The sequence below is a fragment of the Labrus bergylta genome, chromosome 19 (assembly GCF_963930695.1).
Source record: "Labrus bergylta chromosome 19, fLabBer1.1, whole genome shotgun sequence".
Taxonomy (NCBI): Eukaryota; Metazoa; Chordata; class Actinopteri; order Labriformes; family Labridae; genus Labrus; species Labrus bergylta.
In genome coordinates this window covers 15,557,645-15,579,970 of record NC_089213.1, presented here as the reverse complement: position 1 = coordinate 15,579,970, position 22,326 = coordinate 15,557,645, and the positions used below count along the sequence as shown (strand labels likewise).

Sequence of the window (22,326 nt, the reverse complement as noted above, 5' to 3'; positions counted from 1 at the left end):
AACTGACCTTTTTTTTCCCCCCAATACGACATTGTTACTTTTCAGTCAGTACTAGAATAATCAAAGGGAGTTAAACCTGGCTGCATGACTTCCAACTGCCTCAGTTTGTCAGGATTTGTTTTACAGTAAGCATGAATACTTTTACCGTAACAAAAAAAAAGTCAAGAAATGCTGGAGACATGATAAAATATTGCACAAACCGTCAAGCCTTCTTGGGCAAAATCATGCCCTTGGTGGAGAAAGTCCACACATAGCTGATTAAACAACCCACATTAATCTGCCAGAGTATGATTGTTGCTGACCTATAGTGACCAGTTCTAACCTTGTGGTGTTCGTGCAATTGCATCCACTCAGGGGCCTCTTACGTTCATGATCCTCAAAATCCCTCTCAACTAACGGCTAACCCTCTCTATCCCAGCCCTCTGTATACATTCTGTATCCCCCCTGTTTGAGACTATAGGCTGTATTCATAAGGACTCTTCCAGACAAAGACATCTGAACATCGGCTTATACGGAATCTGTTGCACTTCTCAATGGCTTCAGAACATCCTGCGCTGAATATTAAACCAATCTCTTCTTTTACACTTTCACGGCAATTTGAGATGAAAGTATTCTCTGCGTAATGAGGATGCAACTTCTTGTTTTCATGCTTTTGATTCCCATCTGCGTGTGAAATTATTTTGCCATCCGTCAATGCTTTAATCATCTCTTTGCGTTTTTCTTTTGGCCTTATTCCTTCTGCATTTTCAGTTGTTTCCATTGCTTGTATGCACTTCTGACCACTGATGACACAAATAATTACAACACAATCTGATTACTAAAATGAGGCCTATAGAGCATACTATTTTACGACTTTACTTTTTTTTTTTTGACTGCTGTCATCTGGTTAATCAGTTTTGACAGTGTATGCCAGCAGCTAAAATTAGCCGATAATGTTAATCCTCATTACATAGATGACGGTTAAGTAGGGCAGCATTTTCCCATGGAAAACTGTTTCAAATGTTTCGAAATGACCAGAAGTTAAACGTGTCGACAAACAGTACTCTAGCTGCTGTGTAATGAGACTCAATTTGCATCTCCAACACTATCCTCTTTCTTCCTTTCCTGACGTTATGTCATTCTGCCTGCTGAGGATAAAAGGTTGCTTTTTTGAGAGAGATATTGGCAACACATCACTTTTCAGGCAGATGGAGGGGTTTTGCCTATCCCCCTGACTTTACCAGCTGCATCAAACCTCCACATCAAGCCCTTCAGTTTTAAGAATTCAAAGCATGTTTAACCTTTTTTTGTTTCTTAACAGGGTGCAATTGGCTTTCATAGTGCTGCCCTTTCAGTCAAGAGTTGGTGCCAATTTATTCTCAGTGGACATAAAAGGTCATTTTATGCTGTTGTTAAGGAGGTATTTTCCTATTTTACTTAACAGCTGCAGCCTCATTATAATACCAATTAGGAAACAAACTACAAAGCATTAGAATATGTTGCTTTGTCCATGTTTGACACGATGTACTTTGTTAAGCCATTGTGTGGCTTTAGGGATGACAGTTTTAGTTGGTCGGATCAACATTTGGGCACTCTCACAAAAGTCTGCAACTGTTGCGTGGTTTGCTTTAACACTTTAGTTAATTGATCATCCTTACACACAACTGACATTCAAGATTTGCTGACCTTTTTTGGTACTGCTAAAAGCTAAATACTGCAACTTTTTGGACAGATCTTTGTGGTCTCCAGAGGATATATCCCAAGTGTTTACATGACTTCTCCTACACGACCACTATGGTCTGACTGTTTGTCATGCAATTCTCAATGACAGTCATATCGTGAATCCTTCCCTTTTTAACGGAATGAATATTTACGAATCTTTTGTTTTGCGTCAATTTTGCCGACCCCTGTGAACAAATTAGTACGTCTTATATTTTCTATAATCCCTGACCTGTATATTATTAAGTAGTGTTGTGATGAAAAGCCTCATCATTATTTCTTCCAAAAGAAAAAAACGATGGAAGCTTTTCCGTGAAATATGTAAGCAAGCCTGTTTTGAAAATCCTCGTCTGCACCATACCTGGTGGCAGTTATTAAAAAATAATTGTATAGAAAGAGTTCATCTTCAGGCTTAATGGTCAGGTTTGCTTCAGGAGTTTATATAGAGGCATCCATGTTTATTTCAGTATGTTTCATAACCAGCTGAAAACTGGTGCTTTGATATGTGATTTTGGCCCGAGGTAGGACGGATATAACTGTGTAATCTCGATGTGCACTTAGGGATAACTATCCGTCAAAACGGCGCCAAATAAAACATCCATTAAATAAAATGTTATACCTTATCAAAGCCAAGACCAAACAACAGATGTAATGATTATCGCAATGCTAGCAAACTGGATGCGGTTGAGTATATTTACACGTCTTAACACTTGGTATGGATTCTGCCAGGTTGATATCTTTGCAGTATACATTTGGGATCCATAGCCTAAAGAACTGACTATACTGATTTGTACACCTGTTTGTACATCTGGTACCTGTTTTCCACGATAAGAGTAGTCGGCAGCAGCAGCAGCAAGCGATGGGACCGTTCAAGTGCAAAAGTAAAACAACAGTTATGTATCCAACTGATAATCTAATGCCTATATGAGCCCAACGGGGTCCACAGCAGCAGTGCGTTTTTGTTGCTGTGGTAGTGTATCTGCAATAACAAAGATTTGATCCAACATTGTGGGCTAAATAGAACAAAAAAAAAAGTCCAAGCTGTCTTTTACAACAGCAATCAAATCCAGCTAAACTGGATTGGGTGGAGGGGTGGGGGGGGGGGGGGAAACAAAGAGGTCACAGATAATGTGTGTTTGTGTGTTGCTGCTATCTCCAGCTCGTTATCAACCCCCTGTTGTGAGCTGTCAGACAGTTTCTCATTACCCAAACTTCCTGTTTGCAGCCAGACTGGCATCTACTCGATGTGTGCGCGCGTATGTGCTCGGCTTTCTATGGCTAAGTGATTGATTTGTGGCAGTTAAACGGCTGGCATGCATGTTCTCACGAGTCCGTCCACTGTACTCTAAAGTCAAGCAACATGCATGAATCAGCGCGCAACATTTCCTCTCTTTATCCGCACATCTAGCGCAATCGTTAATGCATGTGTTGTCGCAGTCCATGTGGCTGTGGATTACTTGTGTGAACGGAACCATTTGTAAATCCTTTTACTTGACTTCTCCTGGGAGCTCACACAGAAAAAGCTCACACGTTTCCTATTCATGTATGCGAGTAACATCGACAGAATCACTGCAGGCTCGGTGGATTCCTCGTACATGTTTATTTTTTTAAATTTTAATTAAGACATGTAAATGTAACCCAAAAAGCGGGCAAAAAATACCTCAAAGTGTGATTTCCTCATGAAAGGTAACAAGTGCACATATTCTGTCAGTCAATCTATTCTTGTTTATCGCACACACACACACACACACACACACACACACACACACACACTGACACATAAAAGCACAGCCCTGCGCACCGTGTTGCTACCTGTCAAGCTGTCTTCACTTCTGTGACTTGTTTTCCGATCCTCAGTCTTTGAAGTGTCACTGTGCAGATGATTGTCATCAGGGAATTCTACTCCCATCTCATTACTGACATTATGAATTGATTGGCTTGTTTGTGTGCACTTCATGTTCACGTATAGTTTTTTTTAAGATAAATGTTGATTCTTTCTCGTCATGTATCGTCACGTTCACTTTGTGCGAGTGGCCTTGTCAGAGCTGAAGCATATTTAGTCTTGAGTGACATATTTTAGTGCGTCTCGTTAATCCTGGGTGGTTCGTGTATTCTTTAACAGTATGTTTGCTTTAATTGATTGACGGCAGTGGAAACAACAACATCGCTGCATTTTCTTTTCTTCCTGAAGTCAAGATGCAGAAATACATCACCTTTTTTTCTTTTACTGTAAGCGTTCTTTTTTCATGATTTTTGCCAAACTAAGCTGGCAAGTTACATCCAAGCAAGACTTCGTGTTTTATGGTCAAGCCTTTAGAATAAAAGCAGAAAAACTTGCAATTGTTAAAGTTCTAACCTATTTCAGTCAAGAAAGATACCTGCGATGATCCTCAACCGTATACTTTCACGATAGGTTAGTGATTTCACTCAAGTTTAGTGTCATTAAATGATGAAAAATACCAAAATATGTGATTTGCTTTCCCTTTTTAAACTGTTACGTCAAATATTAACATAGGATTTGTCTTGTGACAAAAAAAACTCTGCAGAGAGGAGCTTCACTCAGTGACAGATTGACTCCAGGTGTCATTAATCTCACTTCCCCCGGAGTGAATGAGTTTTGTTCCAAAACAAAAAAAAATGTCCCTTCTTAAGTCCAATCATATCAAAGGAACACATAACGTAGATGTTCAGTTCTCTTTAACTTTGAACAAGTTTAATTCACTAATTAATTTGAGTAATTGTGAGTACTTCTAGTTAAATAAACATCAACATGGAGCGAGAGGAATGTGCACCTTCTTCTCGGCCTGGAACATCAACATTTCTCAAAGAGAATCAACATTTTTGCATTGGAGATGATATGCTCTATAACGTCCTGCTAACAGATTTTAAGCAGGACTGTTGACATGAAAAGCTTGTCGGCCATTCATGCCCTGTTGCTGTTCTGTCTGACCTCGGCCGAATGAATGTAAAATAATCCACGGTCTGCCTCACGATTCTGTCATTGAACAACTCCAGAGGAAACACGCCTACCTGACAATATCAAAAGATATGTCCAAAACAACGAGCTAGCTTACCAGGTCTCAAAAAGAGAAATGGCCACCGAAGCCTCCCTGGTGTTAGCGTAACGCTGATATACTCTATAACATTGCCTGTCAAAGCCCACAATATTCCTATGCATCGAGTGATTTGAGTGCAGATCTCAAGCAAATCCCTATAGAGAGCAGTCTGTAAGCTGTATGGTCAACACTATTACATTTACTCTGCAGCTTATCTTAAGGATGCTCATCGCTATTAGCTTGAGAGGAGGTTATTACTTTCTCCACTAAAGCATTAGCGGTGAAAGAGCAGTGTATACTGAGCTCTCTGCAGAATGACTGCATGCCCTTCTGCTCTAAAAAAAACAAACAAAAAAAAAAACACTTTGAATAGCAAAGAACAAAATGTAAAAATATCATTTTGATTCTGTTGGAAAACATCCACAGATGTCATTTCAATCAGGAGATACTTCATGAAGAGTTAAAGTTATTTAATGGACAGTTTACGACACGATAAATATGCAATGTCTTTTTCGATGAAGATTCCGTCATGATGACTTCATGCACTCAGAGGGGTAGTGAGGCCAACAGCAGGATAGGATGCCCCCTTATGGAGGCTGGACACTGGTGGTGGTGGTGGTGATAGAAGGATGCAGGATGTGATGAGGAGTGGGCTTCTGACACTGTATCTGTACGCTGCTGAGCTGGAACGGAGGTGACTGAAACGACAGACTGACTGTGGAAGAAGGAGGTTTTGAAAAATTTGACCGCAGCAGGATGATTGGTCGAGAGAGGTGTTGTGGCAGAATCTGGTTGGTTTATTCCTTCAAAGAGTAAACGCCAAAAAATCAGCTGATCACCAGAGCAGGGAGATGGAGGGAGTGTGGTCAGGAGGGAGTGGCTAAATTGAATGAAGAAAACGGAATGTATGTGTGAGAGAATATAACCAGTCTTCCTGCTTGAATTTGCATGAGCTCCATTTGTCGTACCTCCCTGAGGTCTCCACACTGATAAGTTAGTTTGTAGTTATTGAAGGTTTACAGTAGAAGCACCTAAGCTTGCACCCAGAGGCTTTATAGTGAAGTTGTTGTGTAATCTGGCCTGGCTAAACACAAAGACAAAATGTCTATTTGTCATACAAATCACACTTTTTACTGCTTTTCCATGGATTTCACTTTTCCTAATGCCCTTTGTGCTCCAATATTGCAATTAATATTCATAAGTAAAGTTTGAAAAGCATTTGTAGGTGTTATTTATGAGGAGTTTCACAAAGAAAAAAAAAAATATACAAATCTGCTTCATCACGACACTGTGGGTGTGTGGGTTTATTTTCCAGATTTGACCAAACATCCCACAAATGTCCTCAGATTCAAATTCAAGTGTTACATAATCCTAATTGGTACGCAACAGTATGTGACATGTGGCTTCTTTTTTTTTTTTTTTTTTTTTTTCGTAACAGCCACTTGAAACAACAAGGAAAGAAAAAATGTTTTGTTTTTTTTCCATCAGCAGAAAAAAAGAGTGCACTCATGTTGGATCACAGGGCTAATTGAAAAAGTTGGTGTCTCTTGCCGCCTTTTTGTCCGCCGCTCGTGAAGTTGACCTTCTTGACCCAATCGGAGCATCTCTACAGCTGTATCTTTAACCCCCCCCTCCTCCACCTGTCTCTGGTGGCTAGGATAGAAGGATGTCCCGGGTTAAATGTAAGGTTAATGTGTAGTGTGAGCTGCTGGAGTAATTAGTTCATTTAGAATCGTATTGATCGACCTCCTCACTCAACCTACGATTTAATGCATTTAGTGGGACGTGGAAGAACGGTTGGGGAAAAATAAAGGGGAAGAAGAAAGATGTCGAACAATAAAACGTTCAAGGCTCTATTGTATGGGCTCCTTGGCACTCGGTTCCTTCCTCAGTTACGTGTTGCGTGTCAAGGCAATTGACCATTTAGTGCTGAATAATCCCCCATCCAGCGTTTAAGCCGCATTGGTCTTTGTTTGGTGTTAGCCGAGGCTACCCGAGGCTCCAAGAGTGTTCTTCCAGGAAAAGGGAGATGGAAGAAAAGAAAGAAAAGATCAGAAAGAGAGTGTTTAACGTTGCTAAATACGGCCTCAGGAAGAAGAGAGGGTGACATTGGCAGCAGAATAAATGAGCCTGTCGGGGTGTGTGAGTGGTGATCTCTGCATCTTAAACCTGTAGAGGAGTGAATCTGGTGAGATTTCTGGTGAGGAATGGGCAGCATTCACCAATACCTTACATAGATTCTTTTTTTTTTTTTTAATGAAGGAAGTTTGAAAGAGAATTCCAAGGAATTGTTTGTACTTTTAATTCTCTAATTGATGAATGCCATTTGCTTGTGCGTTAGCTTGTGCCAGTTTTTTCAATATTGGCTCAACGCCCATAAAAGGGCACGAGACTGCGAGGCATGCACACAGGGTCGAAAAGAGAAGTGGAAAGAAGAAGGGAATGCAGGATGGTGGCGCTGGTGGAATTGGAACAACAAACAGGCTGATTTATTTTACAAGAGAAGAGCTACTGTATGTCATCAGAGTGAAAGGACGCCATCAGATGAAATAAAATATTATGGTTTCAAATCTGATACGAAGCAAGGGCGAGACACAGAAAACAGACCTGAGAAATAATGTGATTTGAAAGTACAATTCTTCTGAAAAGCTGTAAAAAAACAAATAATAAAATGCAACGTGAAAGATTTGTCATTTCAACATTGTGTTTGTTAAGGCATTTGTGGTTGCGAATATGTGATCTCTTTTCATCATTTTTTAAATTACAACCAGAGTGCTTGTCATTTATTTTAGATTTAACATTCACTTTTGCAGTTTAGAACAAACACTGTGTCGTTTAAATGAAAGTTACCTCCATTTTAATCATGTTTTGTTGTATTTTAAAGCCCCTGTAAGGCTTTTTTTTAGTTGTAAAGGAAACAGATTAAAATGAATATAAGCTCCTCTATACGAGCCACAAAGGCCAACCAGCCCATCGGAATAAAGACACACTTTTTTAAATATAGTTAATTTGGATAACTGAAACTGCTTTGGAGGGGTAGGTGTCAAAGACAGAGTGATTAACATCATGCTGCCAAAACAGACTTGTTTTTTTCCACAGCAAAGCTTCTCAATGAGGGAATCATTTAAAGGTTAAAAGAAGACAGGATGAGATTTGTGGGGGGGGGGAATATAAACACTGCTTGTACATTTTACATGACACAATCAGCAGAGATAAGAGGCGCTTAAACAGCATGCAGAACCATAAAAAAAAAACCCACAAAAACCAACATTTTGCAGAAGCACATCAGCACTCCAGTGTGCACCACTATGCTGTTGAATGTTTGTTTGTTCCAACCTCAGAACAAATCCAAGATAAGACAACTGTGTTGAACATCAAAATCTTCTTGAAAACCCTTTAAGTGGGTGAAAAAAGAAAAGAAAAAAGAATATTATTTATTAGAACATCTGGTGAATGAGGTCCAATAGCTCTAAATCTTGTACCTCGTTTAATCCCCCTTTCGAGATGGAACTTCTTCAATGCGTGTTTCGTCATGTGACAAGTTTGTTGTGCGTAATTGTCTCACAGATGCTGCTTATGTCCCCTGTGCACCCCCCCTCCCCTCCATCGCCTTTCTCCCCCACCTCCTCCTCCAGGGAAGCTGGCGCAGAAAACTGGGGCACAGAAGGCTGCGAAACGCAAACGTCTACCACCGTCCACACCAAATGCCGGTGCAGCAGGATTTCCACCTACGCCCTGTTAGCGCAGCAAGCTAAAGACCCGGTGAGTCACTTGTGCACAGCCTGATGAACTCTGTGGGCAACAAGGTAACTCGTACTATGGAGCAGGTCAGGAGGCTGATGACTGGACCGGTATAGGTGCTTGTTTTCTGTAGTGTTGCTGGGAAGATTTCTTACTTTACCTGCATCACTTAGCAAGAAAGAAAAACAGCTGCCGACTGAAGAGCGCTGTCACTTCTAACTTTGTTTGTGCCAGCATCTCTTTGCTTGTCTAATTATACGCTGATCGGCTGTCACTCTCCGCATTAAGCTCCTTTTGTCTTGTTCAGCTTTTAACTCACAGGAGGTCGGGATGTTCGGCGAGTGACTTCAATCAGAAGATAGGAAGAGATTTTGTTTTTGTGTCTGTGTGTGATTTTTCTGCCTGCAGCACATAACCTGCGCTCCTATAAATAGTCCACGCGGGCTCGCAGTGTGTGTTTGACATGATTAAAGGCGGCTTTAGAGCGGTGCAGGGTAATAATGCCTGTTCGGAAAAATTGACCCACTCTCCTGAATGGCGCTAATGGACATCTGATGACCCGACAGCTCTTAGTCCACCTTTTCCATTGGTTTGCCATCTCATCACCGTCTTATTCTCCTCCTCCTTGACTTGTTGCTTTTTACACATCTTTCACTCTCCTTTTCATCTTATTAACACCTTCACTCCTCACTTTATTCTCCTTGACTGTGACGGTCATAACACCTTCCCTTTTAGCTTGTCTGCTAGATTTCCTCAATGCTCACTCTGCACTTAATGCCCACAAGGACAGCGTGTTAAATAATGAGGGAGTGAAAGGAGCTGCGGTTTGTTTTCACGCACAGGACTCTGTAGAAGTTTTTCTGTGTTTGTTCCTGTGAGTGTGTGTCTGTGTGATTGTCTTTGGTTTAGAAAATGGAGCCAGTAAAGCAGATCCCTGGTAAGCACTGGAGGGTAACTCCAGGTGTCACACAAATGGAAAGTGATTGTGAAGAATGGCGGATTTTTCTGGGAGGAAATGTTCAACCAAACACAGAAAAAAAAAAAAAAAAAAAAAAAGGCAGACTGGTCTCAGCTGGCGGAAAGCGAGAGCAAGAGTGAGTGGGGCAGAGAGATGGAAGGGATATGTTGTCTGTGCTCAGTAATAATACATTAACAAACAGTGTCGCTGCGATAAAGAGCTGCAGGCTGGTGTGGACATCTATCCCTGTGTAACCTTTTCAGAGAAAAACAGTGCTTCCATATAAAACTCAAGGTTCCTCTGATTTTCCATTTCGCCACAAACTTTCATTAAGAATGAGTCCCCTTCCTGAGCACTACCGAGGTGCTCTTGAGCAAGGCGCCGAATCCCCCAACCAGCTCAAGAGTGCTCGATGTGGGCAGCCCCCTCACTCTGACATCTCTCCATTTGTTCATGTCCATAGGATCCTTTTTGTGCATTGTGTGTGTATTTCAACCAATGTGTGTGTAGCATGTTCAGCAACAGAGTGTGAAACTGAATATTCCCTCTTTGGATTAATGAAGTATATCTTCTTCTTCTTACCAAATATGGGGGTAAAAAAAACATGTCATAAAGAAGGCGCTGTGGCTTTATTACTTTACAGCATGTTCTCTTCATCTTTATTCTGGCTTCGTTTTATGCCGTCTTATAGTTGTTTTCTAATTCAAGACGAACCTTAATGGTGAGGTCTAATGGAATATAAATGGAACTTGTTGGCTGCTGGTTGCACAAGAAGTAACGCTGCGTTCATGTGCTGCTCGGGTGGTCCAAGTTTCCGAGTTGGGAAGTCGTTCAGCGTGTTCACAAGATTTCAGTTGAGAAAGTCGGAGTGTTGTAACAACAGCAAAAAAAAAAAATTGAAATGTGAATGTTTGGAATGTGAATAAAAATGTACGCTAACGTTAAAAAAATATATATATATTTCGGCTCTAATGTGATGATGATGATGATTCTGACGTCAAGTCGGGATGTCGGACACCTGATTCTTTTCCGAGTTGTTGTTCCTACATGAGCAGGGTGTCCTTTTGGGATTGAGTTGCTATAATACAACTGGTTTGACTGGTAAATGAAAAGATTTAAAGCCACAGTAGGAGAGATGTTTTTCAGTGAGAGATTTGTAACATAAGTTTATTGCTTAGATTTGTAGACCCCTTCAAATTTGGTGGTGCACTGTTTGACTTTGATAATGTGCATTATACAACTGGTTTTACCCATGTGTCCGACACCACATGAATGCACCATTATTCCCAACGAATAAATGTTTCGAATAAATGATGTTTCTCTAAGATCCAGATCCACTATGTAATGGTTTCTACACACTGTAATACCCATCAGCATCTGGCACCATCACCAGAATATCCAGACACAGCTTCTGCACACTTTTGCACCACACTCAGAGGTAGAGTTTGTTTCATGTCTTGAGTTTTTATCTGTTTTAGTTGTCAGAATCAGAAATACTTTATTTATCCCCCAGGGGAAATCGAGTCGTTACAGTTGCTCTTGCTGCAATACATCGTCGAAGGAATAGAAGAATAGAAAACATGAATACAATAAGAAGTGTAATCAAGAGATAAAGCAATGAGTACAAGAGTGTTAAATAAAGCTATGAACCAAGGGCATGTTGTGAAAGAACAAGCTATGTACAATGTGCAGAAGGTTGAAGGAAATAAGCACACAGAAACAGAAAGATATTACAAGAGTGTTGCACAGTATAGGTTTCAGTATCCCACGTTGTGTTGTTGGACAGATTGCTTTGATAATTAATAAATTATGAATAATGGAGGACTTTACAGCTGTCAAAAGAAAACAAAGAGCGTTTGGCCACATATGTTAAAAAAGTAGCACTTTTTTTCCTGGCGCCATTATTTCCCTTCTTTAAGGGTTTCATACAGCAAGGAACTGTTAAATACTTCACAGTGTCATGAGGATATGATTTCAACTTTTCCTTGTAGAAACCAAGCGTGCCAGAAAAAGTTCCTCTAACTTTACAACTGTCATTATATTTTCATATAATAGCCAGTTTTTCACCATATGCTCACTTTTTTTTCCCCCCAGCACCGTGTCTCTTAAAGTTAGGCTTGATTCATTTAAAAGTGCTTTAACTGTCATCGGAAATTCACAAGCACATCTTTGATGTCCAGATGCTGAGTCTGCTTGGACACATTTGACTCTTTTTTTAAATGCAAAATGAAAAAATAAAACAGGTGCACCTCTGCAGCCAGCGCTTGCTGGAGGGATTTCTTTGAAGACAGAAAGTATACTTGAACAGTGGCCCATAGGTCGCTCACCAGGGGTATTATGAGGAGGTTAAAGGTTCCACAAAGCTTAAAGGGGATCGTACTGGGATGGGTCATTCAGGTTACAGCTGCTGTGGACTTTCATTCGGGTGGATCAAGTCATTTAATCCATCCAAATTTGGATAAGCCAAGATGAAACTTGCTGGTGTCCCCGGTGACACAGCTGAGAGGGCGAGATGACTCAGTGAGTCACTAACTGATGCTGTAACTTTTGGATGCCCTTCCCAATGCTAAAGGTTTTTTTTTTACCCAAGATGCTTGATAGCTACATGATATTTAATCCTCGGATGAATTGTAACAGTTGTCATTTTATTCCCTTCTCCATTTCCCCTGGATAACCCCACCCCCCCTTTTCCCCTTTTCATTAAATGTAAAGAGGGTCAAAATAAGGTGATTGCCTTCAGTGGAGTAACCGCAGTTATTCATTATTTTGTCCCTCAAAGCTTGAATTACTTCACAGGGGTCTGCAACCTATTGAAGAACTGGGGGAAATGTTAATTCTCTATTATATGGAAAACGGCGATACCTGCAACCTTTCAGCTGAAAGGGTCGTTCCCCTCGCTATTTCTGTCTCCTGTGACTCCTCTTCCGACTGAACAATATTGCAAGCATGTCAGACGTGTGTAGAAAAACAGGAAACACATTGACTTTTTTTTTTTACATTTGTTGCATTTGTAAAAAAGTGGGTTAGTCATTAGTGATTCACCAGTCAGCCTCTGGTGCCACCATTAGACTTGATGAAGAGGCCTGGGGGATATGGGTCAGTGTGTTTGTGACCGTGGCTCTCAGTCATGAGCTGTTGTGGCCAATGTTGAGTGCACTTTGTAGCTTCAGGGTCCGTTAGAGTTGGATTTTGTTTCAGCAGGAGATTGGATTGTGTATAGGGAGGGAGGGAGCGACGGATTGAATTTGGCAAGGCATAAAACCCCCCCCCAAAAAACAGCCACATCCAGACATGCCAACATGGACGACAACGTTTCCGTGCGTGCATAACAGGTCGGCATGCAAAGAAACTTTTGATCAAAACACACATTCGTATGCTGCGTCCAGCTTGTGTGGCTGCTGGAGCAGAGCGGAGTATCAGCAGCCCAGCTCTGACAGCTTATCCCAGGCCACGGCGCTAGGGACAAGGAGGGCTGAGGATTAACCTCCATGTTTAATAGAAAAGGGAAGGGAGGGGAGGGGAGGGATGGAGTGGGGTGGAGGGTGGTGGTGGTGGTGGTGGTGGGGGAAGGATTTAGAAGCGGTGCTGCCATTACAGGCCGTTTACAGTGGAGCGAGGGATAGCCAGTTAATCCTGTTTACTTTCTATAGCCTCTGAGATTTCAGTGTGTGTGTGTCTGTGTGAGTATCCTGCTGCCTGTGTGTGTGTGTGTTTGTGTGTGTGTGTCTATAGTTAGACCTTCTATCAGACACAAGGCAGAGGTTGTTACTTTAGAGAAACAGGGGGAAGAGAGAGGTAGAGAGAGAGGATGGGTTTGAGTGAGTTCACAGAGCCAAACAATAAACCAAACCACTTAATTCCTAAAATGACTGCAGTGGGAATACAAACCCTGTGGATACATCTGGACTCATTGCCTCAACAGTTCTCATACAGGGATCATGGGATTTGGACTTTAAAGGAGCAATTGGCTTTATTTAAAAAATCTGTTTAACATTTTAAGTTAATCAAGCCAGTTTTACCTCTTCGCCTCACTATTGTCAGCAGATATGGCTGCTATGCTAGCGGTGTTGAATTTAATTACGCTTTTCAAGTGCCACTCTTCAACTCGCTTTTCACAGCTTCAGTTGGATTCGAGGCTTGTGCTTACTTAAGCAGGTAACCAGAAATGAGAACAGAAATGTCAGTGGTTCAAACAGCACCTGAGACCTTGATCAGGTCAGGTCTGGATGAGTGCACAAACCAGGAAGTGAATGCACACATGGGCTAAGTAGGGGGAGCGGAAAGGATGAGAAATAAAAAGAAGTAGAGACGGTGCATTGCCATAAATCAGATATAAGCCACTGACTGTCTTAAAGATGAAGTTTAAAAAAAATCTAAGTCCGGTTTGGTTCAATACAGTTTGGTACAGTTCGGTACTGTAAACCCTGAACTTTGGGTTTCCACAGCTAACCCTTACTTGGTAAGCAGAGTGTAAGCCAGATGGAAATAGCCGCGTCAGCTATGTAATAGTGTGGCATCATAGCAGCTCAACACAGTGTAGCCCGCTATTAATTAAGTTAAACATTCTAGAAGAACAGGGAAACAGTAAACAAGGGACCCTTTAGGGTAGGATCGGTACCCTTGGCAACCCGACAGAAAGGTACCAAAAACGTAGGATGGTACGAATCTCTTATTTTGGTACCATTCCCAACTTTTATTGGTGGAAACACCAATAAATGGGTACTGTACCGTACTGAACCGAAGTGAACATACGGCATAGCCTTAATGTTATTCCAAATTTATAGAGTTGGGCCCAAACAGGTTTTTAAAACAGTTCAGTTTGCATAGGAGGACTCTTCATCCTCTGCCAGATGGAATGAGCTCATACTCAGAGTGGAGGATGTGAGACCGGTCCGACAACAGTTTCTTCGCTTGCCTGAGAACAGACTGCTCATACATGTCTGACATTAGCGATCATTTTTTAAGAAATAAGCATCTAGGCTCACTAGGCCCCATCATGCTCATGATATCATTTGGTCTAACTCAGTTTATTGTGTTTAGTGGAGCTTGTATCATAAAGTTCATTACTGGCCAAAGAAGCTGCTTGACTTTGGAGTGATGGCAGATATGATGAAGGTGCCTCAACATGGCAGCTCATATTTTTAACTCATTATGACTTAACTGGAGAGAGTGTTCCCGAAAGAAAAACAAGGCCTGCCCTAGATAAAGCCTGACTACAAGGTTACAGTATGCAAATATGTTGCGCTTGTCAACTGCAATTAAAGCACGAGGGCCGCTAAAATTTATGAGGGGGACTCATGAATCACATTAGATTCCTCGGATCCCTTGTCGAATTAATTGAAGGTGAGTCAGTGACACGGGAGATGATGAGAGAGTAAACAGGTGAAATGATTTAGCCGTGCATCTCTGGCTTGGGAGGCCTAATAGCTGAGCGTGGGTGTGGCCAGGAAAGATAATGGCATATTTAAAAAAATTAAGTACAAAAGGGTTTGTTTTGGCTGTGGTGGCATTTTTTTTTTAACTTATGTGGAAAGGAATTTTTGTCTAACAAATATTTGTACAGAAATGAGCCCTTTTGGTAACCTCATTTCAAAATCTGATAGTGTTTTTGTGAACCAAGACAGCCTTTTTTAATGTAACTCTGATTGCATCAATATGTTTTTGATAGAATCCTGAAAGGAAGTGCTATTAAATTTAAATTTGAACTTCATGTGGCTCTCGGACTTTGTTACTGAGCTGTCGGTTTTGCCGCCATAAGCAGTAGAGACTTCAAATAGTATGTATTAAAATTCCTCGGGACAGGACCCAGCTCTTGATATGATGACTTTACATTTTAAGTCACTATGTCAGCCCTTCAGGTTGTCACACACTGACAGGAGAGTTATGGTTTGTCTTGAGGCCACTGAAGCCAGAGCCTGTCAAGGTGAACCCTCCGGGGTCGGATGAATTGATTCAGCTGAAGCATATCGCAGGCAATATTTACCTAGTGCCATGACAGCAAAACGGGCAGGAACACTCTATTAGCAAGATGTAGAGCTTTAAGGCTCTGCAGTGGCACAAGCTGTGTGTGTGTGTACTAGCGTGTATGCTTAAACTTGTGTGGGTGCAAAAACACATTGCTTGAATTTTCAAATTACCATTATTTTTGGAAGTTTTTCAGCATTTCACGAGGGGAATAGAATTTATCAGGGGAGTATGAGACACATACAAAATAAAAATAAAAAATAAGTGTCATGAGCGGTACTGAATGCCCACACATTTGCGCAGATTGTATTCAGGGTATTCACAGCCAGAGACTAGCTTCACAAGAAAAGTGACAATATTGGAGGTGTGTGTAAAAAAAACCTGAAACAACCAAAACTATTTGCAGCTTCAAGGGCTGGGAGAGTTAGGTCTACTGTCTAAGAGGCAATGAAGCTCGTGACATGATATTGGGTTACCTCAGAAAATCTGTTTGGCAAGACTTAGTTGGGGCTGGGTTTGTCAAAAAATTATGTAATTTTGACCAGTTGATGGCGTCGTACCAATCACAACACTTTTGCCAATACTTAAACCTGCAACTATTTTATTTTGGCCTCATTGGGGTAAACAGAAACAAGTAAACTCCTCATGGAACTCCTGTTGGCAACGTCTGGAAGTTAAGCTCCTGGATGCTACATTTGCAACTTGCTTCTGGTTAAATAAAAAAAACTTCAAATCGGTCCAGGACAGATAGCACACAATGTTTATTTGTCTGTTTGCTTTTCTATTTGTCTTTTAAAAAGGGACAGTGCATACTCATCAACATTTCTCAAAATATGCCAGACTTAGGAGACAGAGGCTACATTAATTTCCATCTGTAGTTCCTGACCAGATTTTAGAAAAGGCTCCCATGGAACTCAATGGAACAGAGCTGTTTAATTCACCAAACAGAGCAGGACGTTAAAACCAAAACAAGAACTGATAAGAGGGCAACTTGAACATTGGATAGCAATAAAAGTGATTCGAACGGTTTCTACTGCTATATTTTGTTTTGCTACCAAAAACCTGAAGAATGTATCATTCTCATAGGCCTGTATTCTTTGCACTCATAATGCTACTTATCAAATGGTATGCTTAAATATATTCAACAGGTAAACATGGACACCACAAAATATGTGTGTCATTTTTTGTTGTGTCATTGTGACTAAGCTAACATGCTAACATGATCCTCCAGTTTATGGTACTAACACCAGTGCAACTCAACAGCCTCTAGCATGATGGTAGGCTTAGACTCCAGCTGTTTACAAAATCAGTCCCCTCACCAACCAAACCTTCGCATGAATCAATTCTGTAACAGTTACAAAAGGTGTTACAGCAAAGGCAAGATTTTTGGGTTGCTTTTCAGAATCTTAAAGAACTAAAGTTACTGCTCAAGCGACTTATTTAAGCTTTAACTTTGGGTGCACCTACACTAGGCCCAGTTTGTCACGTATCTATTGCCCCCCCCCCCCTCCTCCCCATTCCCCTGCTGGCCTGCACTCACACTGCTCCAGGACTAACCGGGCCTGAGCATGGTTACCTCTTGTAACCTTAATAATGTCTCAATAAAACACATGCATGGCGGCACGTGATCATGAAGAGTGCTCAGTTAACAAGACAGACTTCCTCAAAATTGTATTATTTTTTTTTTTATTATTTGAGCCTGCGTCCACACATCTAAGTAAAACATTGAAACAAGACAGCTACTTCACTGACTCTGTGGCTTATTTTGAGTCTTTTCATATACAGCCATAACACTCTTGGATTTCTCGATTATGGAAGGCTGTACACGTTTTGTGCATGAACAGCTCCATGCCGAAGCACACCTCTTCCTAGCGTGCCATGGCCAAGGAAGTGTACCGAGCTTGAGCACGGATCAGAGCACTCACACTAGTCAAACGAACTGGACTTTGAGGGTGAAGCGTGCTTGGGGCATGGTACAGATTACCTGGTGTGAGCGCGCCCCTGTGACTTAGCAATTCTCCAGTCTGTTTTGGACTGTTCTATTGTACACAAACATACACACTCAGTAACCTGTAATATTCTTTTCTGAGGATGCATGTACAGGGTTAATCGGAACAAGTGCACCAAACTGTACATTTTTATGTTTTCCTGCGAGTGTAAATTAATTGAGAAGTAGTAGAAATAGTAAAGCACAGGTGGACATGGTGAAGTGAAGAACAGAATCAGACGGGACCCACTGCTGAGACGTTAGTAAGAGCTTAAGCTAGTGTGGGAAGAATGGGAGACACACACACACACACACAGAGGGAGAGACAGAGAGGGAGGATAGGTAGGAGTGCAGGGAGGAGGGGTGCCAGTGAGAGGAGATAAGTAGGTTAAACTTGCTGGGCTGAAAATAGCTATCTTCTCCATCACATGGTAGCCAAGCTGCCCAGGGGAGCCTGGCCATATACAGCACAGAGCCTCAGCACACTCTCCCTAATCTGTAGCTGCTCTCTTCTCAGACACAAACACACACACCAACACACACTTAACACAGGCACATATCCTCTCTAACAGCAACAAAATATTACTGTATCTATCTAAAGCAGGGCATTTGTGTGACACTGTAGCCTCAGGGCCTAACTGTGTGTGTGTGTGTGTGTGTTTGTTTGCGTGGGTGTTTTCCTTACTTTTTTTTTTCCATTTGCTGCATCCTTCCACATTATGAAATTAGGCGCCTTATCTTATCACACGCGCACATAACCTAATCACACCAATTAAGGGAACACTGTTGGACAAATTGACACAATAAAGAGCTTAGGGGACAATGTGTGGATGTATATTCAGTGAATAAGTCTGATGTATTCCATTATAGCTGCCTAGTTTAAGACAAAGTAAAAGAGGCAGAGGAGAGGAGAGGAAATGCAACAGGCTTGTGTAAGTGTGTTTATGTGTGTCTTGTGTGTGCCTGTTTTCACTCATGCATCATCCATGTTTGATCCGTCATATCTCAAAAAAACACACAAAGGCCTGCATATCTTTTGACCTTCCCCTCTACATAATATCAAACACACCGACTCTGTTGCCTCGCACTCCCCTCAAGGGCCTGCTCTTTTTTCTTAAATCAGATGCCTGTCATATCCCCTCTTTCACTCTTCTTTTGTGAAGCGTTTCCGATTATTCCTCACCTCCATTTTTCCCTCAAGTGTTTGTCAGTTTGTGCGTGCGTGTGTGTGTGTGTGTGTGTGTGTGTGTGTGTGTGCAGTATTGGTATTCCAGCCTATTTCACCTTCCTCTGGAGAAATTGGCTCCCTTTGATGGGCCAGGGAAAAAGCTTTGACTCTCCCTCGTTTTCTTCTTTCCCCTAGATTCCTCCTCCGACACTCACTGCTTTCTCTTAGTTGTCTTCGACTCTTCCCACTCTATCTCTCGCTGAATCATCTCCTACTCCTTTTTTTTTTCGTTTTCTTTCTTTACTCCTTCCTAAAGTCCCCTCGGTTTTTGGTTTCCCTCCTCTGCCTTGTGCTCATCTTGAGAGAGACGCACACACATCTTAAACACTGCCTTTCAATTACTTTTGGCATGTTCTTGGACGTGCCTTTGTGTGCGAGTATGTACTTTGTTCACAGAAGACACCTTGTGTAGTGTGTGTGTGTGTGTGTGTGTGTGTGTGTGTGTGTGTGTGTGAGTGCAGTGATTAATGTTTGGGATAAAAGAGAAGGCTGGCCACTCTAGGAGGTAAATTGAGGTAAATTGTGTGATTGAGAACTTAAAAGCAGGCCAACATTTAGCCCATTTGGGACGCGGTGGGGGGCATGCTCTCACCGCAGCTTCATTTGTCTGTTCCTCATCCTTTCAAAGGCACTCCTCAGGAGAGAGGCAAAGCAGAGGTGCACTGTACATCATGCCCTAAATCGTTTAATTATGCACGGTGGTTTTGAGCTTTTACCCTTTTTACATGTGAAATTATAGAAAGAGCGTAAAACAGGCTCACAGCGATATTAGTGCACTTTCCCGTCCATGGGAGTCCATTTGTTTCTTGGAAAAGGATATTAATGTGCCCTTTAAATAATAGTAAATTCGACGCTTTAATGATTATGGCGAGGAATGATTCTAGAAAAGTTACATATATGCAACATTAAATTGGACAACATACTCCTGGCAAGCAGCATCTTTCAGATAAGTGTAATTACGTGACATTATCCTGCTGCATCCAGCAGATTTGAATTAAAGGTAATTGCATACAATTAGTCGAAAGTTATTAACAGGGGCTATCAAAGGGATTACATTTAACAAAGTGCTAGAGTTGATGCATTATGTTAAGCAGGAAATGTGCCAATAGCAGCTACTTCAATCCAGGCGAATAAAAAAAAAAAAAAGACTTTTAGTGATTTTAACTCCCCGTGAGACATATATGTATCTATTTGTCTATTTCTGAAGCTACTCATGCAGCCATGATCTGGTAAACCCTCTCTGCATCCTTAAGAGACAAAGCTCAATGCGTCATACTCTGTAAACCACACCAATACGAGGGGGAAAAAAAAATCACCACCACACTGCAGCCAAGTGCCAAATTCTAACAAAGCGCTTACAAAAAATATGAAGGATGCGCAGATGTTTTTTATTTTTTTTATTTTGGCAGAATAAGACACTTTTTGGTCAAACGTGTAAGAAAATGTTGGCAGTGTGGTAGTCTTGGACGGTCTCTGGTAAAGATCAGCAACATGCAGTGTGTAAGACATCAAATTCAAGAGGAAGGACTACTAACAACAATTCAAATACATCCAGTAACAAGCCTCAAGTGCCAACAGAACAGAAGCTTGAACTTCAAAAGACACAAGGAAACAACTGTATACGATCAGATCCAATAGAAAGTGTTGCATTCTTATTCTTTCTCAGGGGGAGGGGGATGTATGACTGTGTATGACATGGTACATTACATTACAGTGCACATGTGTTAAGCCTACATTGGAATGACATTGTCTCGCTTTTTTTTCTTTTTTTTTTTGCAATTGTGAAGAGCACAATGCCGGTCTGCAGTGGCGTTGCTGTAAGCCAATCGTGACCCTATGGCCACCGTGTGTGATCTCATAGCATAGCAGAGCAGCGTCAGTTCATTCAATCAAAACAAGATCCGAAGGGGGCCAGAAGCTAATCCTTCCCCATCATATACAGCAGCTGCAGATGACTGTTTGCTTGTAGTACGTGGTAACTTGCAAAGTCATATCATAGCGGGAGTCGTTTGCTTGGATTTCAATTGGCAGAACAAAGACCAAGCACTTTGAGTGATCTCATCCACTCTGATTTGATTTAAAGCCCTCTTCTTATTTTATCTCCCCGCATATTTCCCTTTGAAACATTTCACATGACAGAAGCTTAAGATGATCTGACTGTCATTTCTCTTGTTTTTTTTTTTGTTTTTTTTTTGTTATAATTAAAAAAGGCTTTGTCTAGCTTGACGGAAAAAGTGACTTGCAGTAAATATTCTTAATCCGTTCTCATTTTTCACCTGTCCCTCCTTTCATTTTTCCTCTCTACAGGACATGGGTCCGACCAGCATGCCCTCTGTGCCCCTCATGGTGGGCTGTGGTGTCTCCTGCACTGCTCTGCTCATCCTGCTGCTCATCTACGCTGCCTTTTGGAGGTACGTGCACACGCTTCCTTGATGATGTCATGTCTGCCCTTATATGCCCCCCCCCCCCCCACTTTAGCAGGCAGCAGTGATTTTTTTCCTCACTGCTCGGGGCTTCTGCCAGTACATAAAAAAAAGTGCAATTTATGTGTGTCCTCTGCTGTGCCAACACTCCCAATGAGGCCTTAATAAGAGACAAATGGTTCAACTGCATGCAGTAGGGGGTGGTGATTAGATTTTTTGGTAACACACGACAGATGGCGAAATGAAGCTAATGGCTCGGCAATGTCCAAAAAGATCAGACCATCAATCTGTCATTAACACTTATCGCACATGTCTGTCCTCTCTCTCTCTCTCTCTCTCTCTCTCTCTCTGTCTCTGTGGCCGTCTCTCGCCCTTTGCTCTGCAGGTATATACGCTCGGAGAGGTCCATCATCCTGGTGAATTTTTGCCTCTCCATCTTGGCCTCCAATTTATTGATTTTGGTGGGACAATCACAAACGCTAAGCAAGGTAAGGCAGGAAATACTGTCATGTTACAGAAAATGCAGCAAGTATGTGTTGTATTCTCGTAAACGTGTGCTCAGAATAAGCTTTTTCTAACACCCCAAAAACAAAGCAGTCAGGAAAATATCACAAGGCTCCAGCTCGGACACCTTTTATGCAGTGTAGTTCTCAAAAGTAGTAGGCTTAAATGTTTTTTGGCACTCACTAATCTGAGTGCTCTGACTAAGCAAGCCCCGCAGAGTGTGTTGGTCAGTATCGATCAGAATGAGCAACGCAGCACAGCCAGGTACAAATCCTATTCCTCCACTTGGCTTTGTGCTTTATCAGACTCCATTTCTTTTTTTTTTCTTTTTTTTTGCCCTCTTTATTTTGCCGAGCTTTCATTTTCCTCTGCTGACTAGCCCCGAGAAATGATTCATTATGACACCTCTCACAAACCGACTTTTCTCTAACTCTCTCTCTCTATTTTCTCTGACTTTCTTCCCCCCCCATGTAGGGCCTCTGTACTGTGACCGCTGCCTTCCTGCATTTCTTCTTCTTGGCGTCTTTCTGCTGGGTGCTGACAGAGGCGTGGCAGTCCTACCTGGCTGTCATCGGCAAAATGAGGTCACGACTCATCCGAAAGCGTTTTCTGTGCCTCGGCTGGGGTGAGCACATGCATTATCCCGCTTTAGCGCACACTCATGACTGCTGTGTAAAATCCGGCACCTGCAGCAAGACTTTGCTCTCTGAATTCAGATGTTGGCAGATCCTTCTATCTTGGGAAGATTTTTTTGGAGTTGAGTCAAA

At 41.7% G+C, this 22,326-nt stretch overlaps 1 protein-coding gene across 6 annotated transcripts in view; it reads left to right on the top strand.

The window, feature by feature from the left end:
• The window catches only part of adgrb2 (adhesion G protein-coupled receptor B2), a 229,502-nt gene that overhangs the window by 158,713 nt on the left and 48,463 nt on the right, over nucleotides 1-22,326 (top strand). For all 6 annotated transcript variants that reach the window (XM_065947887.1, XM_065947888.1, XM_065947893.1 and 3 more), the window contains 4 exons: nucleotides 8,390-8,516; nucleotides 20,940-21,043; nucleotides 21,441-21,543; nucleotides 22,034-22,184. In XM_065947887.1, the coding sequence (XP_065803959.1) occupies nucleotides 8,390-8,516; nucleotides 20,940-21,043; nucleotides 21,441-21,543; nucleotides 22,034-22,184 (485 nt within the window). The remainder of the gene's footprint in view (nucleotides 1-8,389; nucleotides 8,517-20,939; nucleotides 21,044-21,440; nucleotides 21,544-22,033; nucleotides 22,185-22,326) is intronic.